The sequence below is a fragment of the Idiotropiscis lumnitzeri genome, chromosome 10, assembly GCF_059441095.1.
Source record: "Idiotropiscis lumnitzeri isolate Australia: NSW breed Sydney's pygmy pipehorse chromosome 10, RoL_Ilum_1.0, whole genome shotgun sequence".
Classification (NCBI taxonomy): Eukaryota; Metazoa; Chordata; class Actinopteri; order Syngnathiformes; family Syngnathidae; genus Idiotropiscis; species Idiotropiscis lumnitzeri.
In genome coordinates this window covers 14,716,586-14,730,082 of record NC_142400.1, presented here as the reverse complement: position 1 = coordinate 14,730,082, position 13,497 = coordinate 14,716,586, and the positions used below count along the sequence as shown (strand labels likewise).

Sequence of the window (13,497 nt, the reverse complement as noted above, 5' to 3'; positions counted from 1 at the left end):
CAAAAAAAATCCAGTAATTGTGCAGCCTTACGTGAGCCTGCTACTGTTTACAGATTCATGGCTGGAAGACGTTTGTGAGACACTGTGTGAAGCTCTCTTCCCTCTGCAATGTGTGCAGGTTCATGTTCGTTATGTTGACGTGCTAGTGCACATACAATGGGAAGCCTACATTTCAGTGTTCTCCATGCTTGCTATTTCTTTGTTCCATTTTGTTTTCATCAAGCACTATTGCTGATGAAACGATGCGAATTTCGCTATTGTGGGACCAATAAAGGTTATCTAATCTAATCTGTAGCCACCCTACCCACTTTTGGTTCTGGTATACACAGACAGGAGTAGAGAAAACAAGCCAAGCGAGGAAAAATAATGAGGCAGCTCCAGCAACTCACTCCACTATACTGCAGGGTTTGATTTAGATGACAAAGACATACAGCCCCGACAGGTAGAGCTAAAGGGCTACTCACGAGATTGTTTTGGTTCGCAGAAGCCACCAGTCACCACAGCTGAATTGAAAAGCACAACCGGTTCAAATATTCATTGACCTGAAAGCTTCTCATGGAGAGTGTCAAAAATATCAAGTGCGATGATTTGGTCAGAAGTCATTTCAAATGAAAGCTTTTGTCGTCTTTGTCGAGCATGAGGTTGCACGAACACATAAGGACAGAGTTGTTGCGTGGAAAATCTCCCAGGCAACGTGCATGAAGGGACAGACAACCTTTCACAGGTGATAGCATCTGAAAGATAGCAGGGAGTGTATGTCAGGTGAATTTTTAGTCATTTCACCTAAGCGGACTGTGACTCTCTTTTTGTGCCCATGATGAAAGTACCACACAAAGGGAATTTTCTTGCGCCTTTGGAGCTTTTGAATTCATTTTATTCTTTTCTCCTGATGGATACCTCCCCATCAAATGTGCAGAATATCTCGCCAACATCCCAGAATGAAACGCTTACCTGCTGTGCCCAGGAAGTATCAATGTGAATGAAATGACAAATTTCACATGGTGTGCCATCAAGACTGATGAGGCAGTGGATAAAAAGTCAAAGAAGTTCGCTGTTTGTGGACTGTTTGCAGGACTGTTTTCAAACCCTTGCAGAGATTCTCAGTATATTGCGAATGAGCAGCACAACATCCAAAAACACTGGTGTGGGAGAGCTTAAGTGTAGCACAAACACACAGTATGATGTTGCAACTGTCTTGAGTGGGCCAGCTGGAGGGGTACAAGCACATGTTAGAAAGCACCATCCCTAAGTTATCCATGTGAACTTGACCTGTGTTGTACTATACTTGCAGGGCCATCCCAGGGGCTGCGAAGCGTTTGCCGTGTGTGTGCGCCGTCTTTAGAACCTCCCTAGGGAATCATCCTAAATTCACGGAGGCTGAGTTTGCTCAGCTTTCAAACACTTGCTGTTGCGATCAATCAGTGCAATTCTTCTCACACCGTCTAAGTGCAAAGCGCTATAGGTTCTGTCTGTCTAGACCAGTGCTTCTCAATTATTTTCTGTTACGCCCCCCCGAGCAAGAAGAAAACAATTTGTGCCCCCACCCCACCACCCACACTCCACCACAACTACAAATAATAGCATTTTCGTTTGTAGAACAAACCGACGTCGTGGTTAATGCTTGCTGTGCACAATGGGCAACGAGAGCGCCGCTGCTAACTACTGGAGTGGATGTGCAATTACACTTTACTGTAGTACGACGGTCACATGTGCCCCCCTCAGCATCGCACCGCGCACCCTCAGGGGTGGCCGCCCCACTATTTGAGACGCACTGGTCCAGACCAATTTATTACCTTAAAAACAAACATCATTCCAACCACCAAGTGATCGGCGATTGCAGTTAGTTGATTTTGATTTATTCTCTTGAAAACGATGAACTACGCTTACTTTGTGATGACAAGTTGATGTTTTTTTCTATACTGTTTTGCATGCAATGACACTCTAACAAAGTGTTGATTTTTTTTTCTTGTTAATGCTGTAAACTTACTACCTGTAAATGTTCTGTGCTAAAAAAAAATACAACTCTAACAGTAGCCTAAAATGTTTATGCTGTATCTTTGTTAAATCTCACCAAAAATGTGGAAAAGCAATTTCTCAGTCTTTGTCAGTTGTTAGTGAATTCTTGTGCTTGCACACTTTGTCTGCTCATATCCTTCCCATCCCCTAGGCCTAGGGACTAAGCCTACTCTGTCCTTGCCCGTGCCAAGGATAACTGAAAGAAAGTGGGTACGGATTAGTTTGTCAAAGAAACCAAACTAGCCGGTGCACGCTCATGACCTCCATTGCTGCTCAGTCCTTATACTTGTCACATTACTGCAACCATGTATTTATATTTCATTATATTTTCCTCATGTTTAATCCATGCACATTGAGTCAAAAACAAAGCAAATTAGGTATACCTTGTGAATATTGTACTTTATTTGCTTTGAACTTGTGCATCAACTTCAAAGGGTAAACAGTGCACTGAAATTAGTTTTCACAACAAATGCATGTTTTCTTTAACACATTGTTTAAAAAACATTTACACACGTTTGCTCAACTCTGAATCCTAAGTATCATAAATTAGAATTGCAAAATGAGTAGGCATTATTTACGTTTTTCTTCTTTTGTGTAAATACATACTATGTATTTGTTTCCAACTATGTTCTCAATAATTATCTGTGGTCTGAGGTAAAAATATTTTTCTTTATACGTTGTTCCTTTATATGTTAAAAAATAGTTTTCTTCTCCAAAACGTCAATGGGTCACTCTGAGGGGAAACGGAGTGTATACCAATGTGAGGACACGCTTTCGGCAGAACTCTTCCTTATGCATGTCAGCTCCGTGATTAGGATAACCTTGTGAGTACCAGTCTGGACTTTAAATCTGCAGGGGCGTAGTTTTGGAGATGGGGATAAGAGGATTGGGGGGGTTTGCAGGCCTTGACATCAACACCCAACAACCCGTGAAATGCATTTGAATTTCAGCAGCAGCGGGCGACGCTGCCACTCCGAGTAGCCACTTTGGCCGGTTTGGAATTTGTATATACAGTCTAGTGGTGCAATGGATCATTTTTGATCCGTGATCCATATGAATTGCCCTCCATGGTTCGCCACGCTTGTGGTCGGCGGATTGGTTGGGGAAGTTAAAAAAAAAAAAAATGTGTGTGTTCACGTGAAGGCAACATGTTTAGTCCACACTCACTAGTCAAGCACAACGGTAGTCATGGTTCGGGTAGCAAAGGAGTAGAGGAACTTGAAAACCCTCCTGTGAAGTGTCAGCGTCCGAGCACTTCTGATGGGAAATCATTCGGTCAGTGCAGCACACGCACGCATACACAAACACTTTCATTAAGTCTTACAAAACAGATACGCCACGGTGCATTCAACATTAAGCTCTGAGGAATTAATGGGCAGTTATTGGGGGAATTAAATACTTTAGAAGAGTTGAGATGGCATTCGAGGCATTTTTCTGTACGTGACGCCGATGGTGGTGTCCATCCCCTCGCTTGGGTCATGCCAGCTGAACTAACTGGGCCTTTTATTTTATGACGCATTATGCATCTGTGGTCTAAAAACGCTTTTATTTCTCACAGTGGAAATGAACTCTCGTATATTTCTGTGGAGGTGCCAAATGCTGAGCCAACTTTGTATGTAGTCAGTTTACTGATGAACAGACGAGTCTTTCCCATTTTCATTTTGTTTTGGTTCTCTTTTCTCTTTATCTCCGTCCTGTTCTAAAATTGTGGCTAGTGAAAATGCAGAGTGGCTCGTAAATCTGCAGAAGCTTTAGCTACAGTGGCTGGTGAACAAATAAGTTAATGTTAAACCCTGCTTGAATGTATTATCAACACTCACTGCGCAGACGATTTACCACACGGACAGCAGAGGTGAGACAAATGTATGCTGTCGCTGTCGGTCACGGCAGGAAGCGAACAACAACAAAAAAAAAACTTGCTGCGCGTTTCATGTTGACATGGGCAGTACTTATCCTGCTTATGTTGGTTATGTCAGGTGATTGTGTTATGGGGCATTTGCCTCAGCGGTTTTACATATTTCAAATTGACAAAAAATTTTGCAGATGTTGATCAGTTTTCAGTGCTCAAAGCCATTTGGTCTGATTTTGTGGGGGACAAATGTCATCAGTATTAACATGAAAAAAAAAAGCCTCAAAACATTTTCATTCCCTTTATACTAAGAATGCAGTAAGCTTGCTGGAGAGATTTATATTTTACTAAATGTTCGTATTCAGTCTTGCCATCGGACCTTTGTGGCCATATTTTCACGTTTGAGTTAATTTTTTTTAATGGGTCTGACTTGCGCATTTTCAATGTAGGCCAATTCTCTTGTCCAGGCTTCTGACCCACCCACTATGCATAACCTGAAGATTTATGCGTAACCACCAAAGAAGCATGATTTGCTAAAGTCGAAAAGTCCAGATTGGACCTCATTTCGGGGATCATAATTTTCACAGAATGTGAATTCCATAGAGATCCATTTGGAAAATGTCACACTTAGAATGTGAAATTAACTTGCGTTGTGGATCTAAAAGTTATATTACTCGCCGGCGGTGATGTCTGCAGGGGCTCATCTAATAATAACAATAGCAATAATCATTCATCATTTTTTATATAGTGCTTTTCAGGACACTCACAGATGCTTCACAGTAGATACATCATTCATGCACTCACACAGTCACAATCTGGTGGTGATAAACTATGTCCCTTAATTATTAGTCTTTTCCGTCACTGTGTTTTATCTTAACCAGTTTGGTTATTTAGTTCTTTGACCACAACGAGGAGCAGTTGAACTCGAGAGGATTATCATATGCTCATAAAAGTTGTCTCAAGCGTTTACACAATGTTTCTGATGGTCACGTCAGTCCCATTTGCCCGAAATGTAGTGTGCTGTGGCATTTCAGCCTCTTTTGTCTCACGACCATCCCATTTTGTCCACGATGGCCTGAAGCTGTCGCGGCCACCAAGAACACAGCGTAAACATAGCTTGACTCCTCAGCAATTTGCCCACCACACTTTTGAAAGGATGGCTACGCCCCTGCCCAACGACCACGAATGTCACACTTGATGGTGAAGTTCATGTTGGTAAAAACCACTACAAAATGTTGGTTCTCTTTGTACAAAACAAATTTTCTTAGAAATTGTAAATGCACATAAATATTAGATTTGTTGAAAAGAAATGGAAAAAAAAAGCCACAAGAGAGACGTTACACAGAGCATATTGTAAGAAACTTCAGCATACTCAAACAGGCGTGAACTTGAGATTTACTGCCGCAGTGAAAATTCAGTCCGTATCAACAAAGTATTTTATAAATAAAACAATAAATACTTGAATAAATACAGTTTATTCGCATGTGATTGCTGTGAATTAATGGAGCTGTGCCGATCACTTCCTAAAATGTCTCTAAATTGAAAGTAATGATGTATGTACGTCCCTCATTTAATCCCTATTTGCGACTACAGGCTGATACAATACATGGAACTCAACAGCTTGCTATATCGGCCCTAAACCATGCATCCTTTGGTTATATTTCTGCATCCTTCCCATACACTACGTTTAAAGACTAAAAGTGTTAGTAATCCAAAACACAAAATAAATTCATCTCACTTATTGCCTGATGGATGACGTATCACTGGTTCTCAATCAATTATACAGCATGTGACAAAAAATTACAGTATTTCCCTATACAATTTGAAATCAGCTCCACTCAATGTAGTCTTTGAGGCTTGGCGTTGACTCGAGTTCAGAGCCTTTCTGTTTTTTCAAATCAATGTTTGAAAACAAACTAATCAATGTTAGTTTCCCGTTCCCCAGATGAAATTTAGCTGTGATCATAGCAAAGCAATTTTTGATTAAGATGCTCATGTTGCCGCTCCACTTTGTAGGCATCTTAAGAAACTTAAGATGATGATAATGATAAGGTCCATTCCACCATTATTAAAATTTTATAGTTACACCCTATGCCTTTTTCATCCCATTTTTTTTTTCAGGCTTGAAAATGCCACTGCCTGTACTTTGCTCCTTGTTATTGTGGTAAGAATAATGAGGTAACTTGCTGAAAATTCTCCTAGGTTCAAGTTATTTCCACAGGAAATATGATTGAATCCAAGTTAATCTTTAAGAAGAATGACTCTTTGTCAATGCACTCTCAAGCACCTCAGCTCAATGTAAAAAATAACCCAAAGTGGACTCTCCCCCTTTTACCAGTTTCCCCCACGGTTCTCCCAAGTGTCTCTACATGCCTCCTCATTGCGGAGGTGAGGGCGAGAAAGTGATTCCCATTTCATGCCATGGTCTCTTTCCCTGGCAGTCTGCGGTCGTTGAAGGTGTGCATGTTGATAACCTCCTCCGTTTTCGCCATGACGGGTGGCTGAGGCTTGTGTTTGAGCCTGCGCTGGCACTTCAATGACACCCTCAGTTCGTCCACCATGACACTGCAGAAGGACCTCTGAAGTCGAGAGTAGAGGGGGAGACAATGGGACAGAATTGATTTAAGGTGTTTTTGCTGTTCAAATGCTAGGATCAATTAAACAATACAGCATAATTCAATACTACCAGGGTTGAAAATTAGAATGTGCTGGGATGACTCAATGATGGTTACTCTGAGGTATTTGTGTGCGTTTTGATGTTTGGTAGTGAGGTTGGATGGATTTGATATGGATGGCAGAATGATGGTTGTTTTGAATTATGATTGATTATTCTTTTATCATTTCAGAACTGAAACATTTAATATTGTTAGTTATATGGGTGTCTTTATCCGATATTGACATCAGTTATCATATCACCTTATATCAGCCCCCCCCAAAAAAAAAAAACTACAGTATCGGATTATATCGGTCTAAATCCAAAATATCAGATTTTCGCACTTATATACAAGCAGTCCATTCCAGAATCCGCTTGTGCAGTTTTCAGGTCTGCCCCTCTGATTTGGAAAATACTGAGGTAAACTTGAATTTGAATTTTGCACTTCAGCAATTATTCAAGTTCAGTGAATTCTATTTTTTGAGATTTAATTTATGTCATCCAAATATTTGGAATAAATGGGTCATATTTTCTCATACCGACTGCTGCTGACTATTTTTTGTTTGAATATTTTTGCCTTAATCAAGACTCTTTTCATACTAAAAAAAAATAAATGTAGAAAGCATCACCTGCCGATACCATATCGGATCTATATCGGTATCGGACAGCATACGAGGCCGCAATATCTGTAGCGTATCAGAAGTGAAAATGTTGTTTGTAGACACTCCTAGTCAGTGACTATTGATGAAAAACTAGAGCATAACAGGGCTGTGTGCCGGGACAGAGAATTGGCAGCAACAGGAAGGCACTTCTAAGGAAAATGTGGGGAATTGTGGAATGCTGGGAATTGTCAACACTCGGTTATTTCATAGAATTTACTTTCTCCTGAAGAGGTTCAAAGTCGATTCATAGAGTGTGCAAGAAGCGAATAAGTGTGAACGTTCCAGATGCACCTTGCTATTTTACAGTCTCATCCCAAAATGGAATATTTTCACCCCCTACCCCCTCAAAATTCTACTCACAACACCCCATAAAAACAATGTGAATTTTTTGGGTCATTTATTAAGGTTTGATTGAAGTCCCCTTTTAGTTATTTTAGAAACCAACTTCAGCTCACTCTAAGCTCTGACCAGAGATGTTCGATTGGATTCAAGTTTGGGTCAGTCAAAAGAATTTCACAAAGTTGTCCTGAAGCCACTCCTTCACTTTCATGGCTGTGTGCTTTGGTCCTGAACCACTCTGGGCATAGCAGGTTTTCATCCAGGATTTCCCTTTACATAGCTGCAATCATCTTACCCTCAATCCTGACTATATATATAATTTTATTCCTTCCATTTTGGAGTGAGGCTGTAATATAACAAAATGTGGAAAAAATGAAGTGATTACTTTCTGGATGCACTGTACTTTATGAGTATAAATATTGATATCTCACATTTTCTCCAATATACTTTCAAATATTATATTGCTACACCAAAGGAAATGATCGCCCGCATACAAAAACACACATCCTAGGGGTAGTATCTCCACATGGGAAGATTCCTTGTGAGCAGAGTGTGTTCAACAAGCCCATGGAATTTTATGACATATTTATGAACATTGTTCCTCATCGGACTTCCCAGAATCCCATTTCACTCGTGTATTTTTTTTTCCGTTATTCTGGTTTAATATGAATACAAATGAATAGGAAGGACTCAGACTAAATCTGATTTAGCGTTTGGTCTCATATGGTGGACCTTAATAGCACTTAATGGGCGTTTATTAGCCCTTCTATGCGGTTGTTAACTCATTGGATATAAGGACGGCTACAAAGTATGTCTCCGTAGCATACAGTAAAATATTGGCAGCAAAGCTACAGTACAATGCAAATTGACCAATGCCTATGCTGCAGAGAAAACATGCCATGAAATTCTGTGCTACACCTTATATAAACAGCTTACTTTTAATTTACTTTTATTACTGTTTATAGTATTATATAGCAATTTGTTTTTTAATTTTATTATTTTTAATTTTCATTTTCATTTTTTTTAGAACGCAAGTAGGTGCAAGCACACAATCTGCAGACAATTGCGGCTGAAAGGAGCCCACCCACCAGGCAAGATCTACCCTCCTTGATGTCATTGTAGAGAATTGGCCTAGTAGTTTATGTGACAGGAGGGCTGGCTCACTGTTCAAGACTAATCAGGCCGTTATAAAATACAAAATTCAACTATATGAAAAATATGATGTATATGTACATGCTATGAAGACACCTAGGAACTCTTTCAAGTTCTAATAAAAATAAAGTCATAATATCTGTATTTTATGTAATCATTCTGTCATTAATGACAGAAATATTCAAACTAATCTGGTCCAGACTAAATTTTTTAAAATTCATCCAAAATGTGGTCAGCAATGAAGTACGCCGATTTGATGTACACGTTACAGACAATCAAAATTTGAAAAAGAAAAAAAAAGAATGAAAGAAAGAAAGACACGAATATTAGAAATCAAGAAACTTAGCATGGCCATAGTTCTTCCCCCTTAGTCAAGACCATAGAAATTGTTATCCCTCCCTGCATGTGCCAAAACGAATCACAGTGTGAAGGTTAAAGGTATTTTGGCACTCAATTATAAAAGTCAAACATCATGACTAATATCAATTAACCTAAATTTTCCAATACGTCAATGAGAATTTCCTTACTGAGAAAGGTTCTTAAGAAAAAAAATGTCATTACAACACTGTCTATACAGTATAATATTAATATATTTTAAATCCTACAACAGCAGCACAAAGGACTAGGAATGCAGGCTAGCAGTCAAGAGTATTCATGGCATCGACTCCGGCAACCATAATGAGGACGAGTCCTACAAGTACAAGAAAAGAATGGATGGATAAATCATACCAAAAAAGAATCAAATACGATTCAGACAAGAGAATTGCAAAACATAATTATTTCTCTCAATTATGAAATACTTGAAGGACTGCATTCTGAGCGATCTTCAAAGAATATACATTGGTCAAGGCCATATTCATCTTACAAAGGATGTAAGTGGGATTTGAGAACACATTTCTTTAGAATAATGGTTTGTGAATTAGGCCTTTTGTTTCGAATGGTGACACAAACATAAGGCAGGAACATGGCATGTTCAACGCAGGAACTCAAACCATGTTAACTTTCATAATAGGCCAAGAAAGTTTTCTTTGGGAAAAATATAAAATACTGACCAGTTTTTAAATAAAAAATATGAAAGTATCAAGCCTTCATTGTGAACTTTACAAAACTACAGAAGAACATCTGACTAGTGATGTTGATTTGAAAGGAGAACCCCATAAATTGAGATCCTGAAGTTGTCAATGTATCGAAACCTTGATTGTTCTGCATCAAATGTTTGCATTCATTGGAATATAGTTACTGGAAGAAACACACAGACAAAAAAAAATAACTGAATAGCAACCTGCATTCATTATCCTAAGTACACACAGATGATTCTGAATGAATTTAAATTTTGTACTTTTTTTTTTTTTCATTTTAGCAATTCAATTAAAAAAGTGACACTTAAATAGTATGCATCCGCTTTAGTTTTGAAGAATGTCCATATAAAATAATGAATTTGTCTCTTGACCCTACATAAAATGTTTCCCTTTACTAATTAAACTATGCAAATATTTTTTTCCACCGTATTTCAATTTATCGAGACGTATCTGTACATTCTTTACATCTACTGTATAACCGTACATACACAAATGCATCATGTGTATTAATAAACACTGCTGATAACCAGATCCACACTGCAGACTGGCGTTGGTAGTTATTCATTTACTCCCACCCCCACCATCAGTAAAATTAAATGGCACTGCAGTGGTTTAGCGGTAAAAGCTATGCAGGCTCCAGGCTTTGTAGTGCACCCGGCCCACTCTGCTCAGGCTCAGGGGACACATGCCATCAAATCTGCCTGCTGGTGGTATGTTGGATTGATAGCGGCATCTTAGGGTCATTGGATTACAGAGTTTTTATGATGCTTAACAATCAGCAGCTGTGCCACAGCTCTGAGGAAGGGCCTGTTTGCACTGTGGAGAATGGCAATGTTGTAATGTGATGCAGGAAGTAGGAATTGGCAGGCAAGAAGGTGCATGGAGTGCACACACATCACACAAATGGAAAAAAATTAATAAAGCACTATATTTAGAAATGTACTGCTTGGTTATGAGTCTTAGCTTCTCCTTATAGGAATTTAAGGTGCAGTAATATCATAAACCATCCATTCATCAATTCTCTTCCGCTTATCGGAGATCGTGTCGCAGGTGCAGCAGTTTAAGCAGCAAACCCCAGACTTCCCGCTCCCCAGCCTCATTGTCAAGCCACTCCTGAGCCCAAGCCAACTGGGAGACAGTCTCTCCCGCAACTCCTGGATAATCTTCGGGGCCTCGTCCCAGAGGCACATGCCCCAAAACACCTCACCAGGGAGGCGTGGCATGTGGACTCCTGACGAGATGCCCAAGCCACCGCATCTAGCTACTCTCAATGTGGAGGAGCAGTGGCTCGACTCTGATCCCAGATGACCGAGCTTCTCATCTTATTTCTAAGGGAGAGCCCAGACACCCTGCAGAGGAAACTTATTTATCCAGGATCTTATTCTTTCAGTCACGACGAACAGCTTGTAACTATAGGGGAGGGCAGGGTTGTAGATCGGCCAGTAAATTGAGAGATTCGACTTCCGGCTCAGCTCTCTCTTCGGACCGATACAGAGTCCACATAACTGCAGATACTGCACCGATCACCCGCTCCATCCTCGCCTCACTTATGAACAAGACCCTAAGATACTTGAACTCTTCCATTTGGCTCAGGGTCTGATTCCCAACCTGCAGAGGGCACCTCAACCGTTTCTGACTGAAAGCATGGAGTTTGACTTGACAAGTAGCTGCAAAACTGTCCGGAGGTTTTATTTCATGGCCTGGTCAACCGCCTCCCACACCAAGGCTGCATTCAGTTAGGCCAACCGGCACCCATCAGCTGCCTCTGGAGTCCCTCTGGCCAAATCCAATAAAACCACAAGTGTTACGTCTATGAAGCACAAATACATTTCTTACATCTACTTACATCTATGTGTTTGCCGCTTCTTCTCATTCGTTGTTATTTGTGCAGACATTGTATTTGTCGCCGAGGGGTGTGTGTAGAATCTAGGGAGGTTGGGGGTCTGACTTCGAGCTGAAGGGCCATACAACCCTTGTTTGTGACCCTACCCCTAAAGTTTACAAAGAATTGGGCCATCGTGTCGTGAATGTGCATTTCAAGTGGGAAGGGACAAGATGAGATGTAAGGGGTGGGATTGAAATTGGGCCATAGTTTTCCTATAGTTAAATAAACAACAACATTAGAGAGCTAGAGAGAGATAGATACCTCATGATCTGCAAGTATACTTTATTTATACTCCACAGTTTAAGTGACTCGAATCCATCCAGAAAATGTATGGATTGTTTAAGTGACTTTTTTTTAGAGTGTTCTATGTGAGTCCCTGCTGTGTGATGAAGCATATCATGATAATATAGATAATATCCTCTGATCCAAATCATCACCAAATCATTAACTGCAGAGGTTTGTCATGATTCATGCAGCTCCAACTGCTAATGCAGCTCCAGGTTATCTGGCATTTGTTAATATGCCAGGACTGGGAGCAGAAAATATCAAACGAATGCTGCAGATTTTAGAAATACACAAATTCAAGCAACTCATTAACAGCACTGAAATGCCAAATGTAGAAACATGTAACGTGAAAAGCAGCCTCTGGTAGAAACCAACAAATTGTCAGTCACATTCTTGCACTGCATCTACACATAAATGCCATCATATTCCATCTTTGTCAAATGGCTTTGCACATTCAAATGTGATGCTTAAGGGGGTTAAGCAGTAGAATGGTTCTGGATAAAATGCACCACTGGTCAGTGTTTAATGACACCAGCTCTCAATGGATCCAGATGTCTAGTTTCCACTCTGTAACTACCTCATCTAAACATAATGATTGTATTCAATGAAGAATGTGCTTTGAAAGGGTTCCAATATTTGACTGTAAAGAAAGAAATTATAATAATGTTGACTTTGAAAGGAGGTTTGCAGTACAATTGCAATAGAACTAGTAGTATTGGCAGTAGGAGGTAAAAATCACTACAACGGCAGAATTACAACAGGGAGCCTTGTATATGGCTGCCAGGATGGCCGAGTGGTCTAAGGCGCCGCGTTCAGGACCCAGTCTCCCCAGGAGGCCTGGGTTCGAATCTCGAATTTCCCCATTGTGGGACTAATAAAGGGCAAATTATTATTATTATTATTATTATTATTGTTACGAGATTGCTCGTCATGATGCGTCACGTGGGCGTTAACGTGTGTTACATGTCATCTCCAACTTTGTTAAGGGGATTCTACTTGTTCTTTCAACACACACCTTTACATGTGCATGTGCGCATCCATAAGCATGCAAATGTGCAGTTCTTAGAGTGTGTGCGTGTGTGCGTGTGTGTGTGTGTGCATGCATGTTGCGTGCATGTTAGGGGAGATAAGATGGGTTTCTCACACACAGCCGTCCGGTGGTCCTTACACCCCAAAAGCCAGGTTAGTCTGCAGCCGCCTCAGCAATAGGCAAGAAGATTGGGAAAAGCAGGAAGAGGGGGAGGAGGAGTAGCGGGAGTAGTAAGCATAGGAGGAGCTAAGGGAAGGAGACAATAGAGGGCAGGACAGGAGTAGAGCAGGAAGCGGATGAGGAGAGGGAGGAAGGGCATAATCATGGAAATCTGACAGATTAGCAAGGAGATGGCAATCCATTTAATGTCAATTATGTAAATTAGCGGATAATGAGTCCTACTACCATAGATTTAATAATAGGGGGTGGGGCCATATTTTATACATTTTTTGTATATTTTTCCTTAATTTATGTTACAGGATATGAGGATTTATTTTTTTAAATCGTGAACAAGCATAGCCTGGCATGCATGGAAAAGTACAGATGA

The 13,497-nt window shown here is 40.3% G+C and overlaps 1 protein-coding gene across 4 annotated transcripts in view; it reads right to left on the bottom strand.

Annotated features, from left to right (window-relative positions):
- Positions 1-2,396: 2,396 nt before the first annotated feature.
- The window catches only part of grik2 (glutamate receptor, ionotropic, kainate 2), a 147,328-nt gene continuing 136,227 nt past the window's right edge, over positions 2,397-13,497 (bottom strand). For all 4 annotated transcript variants that reach the window (XM_088307889.1, XM_088307892.1, XM_088307891.1 and 1 more), the window contains one exon: positions 2,397-6,444. In XM_088307889.1, the coding sequence (XP_088164015.1) occupies positions 6,197-6,444 (248 nt within the window). In that variant the 3' untranslated portion in view covers positions 2,397-6,196. The remainder of the gene's footprint in view (positions 6,445-13,497) is intronic.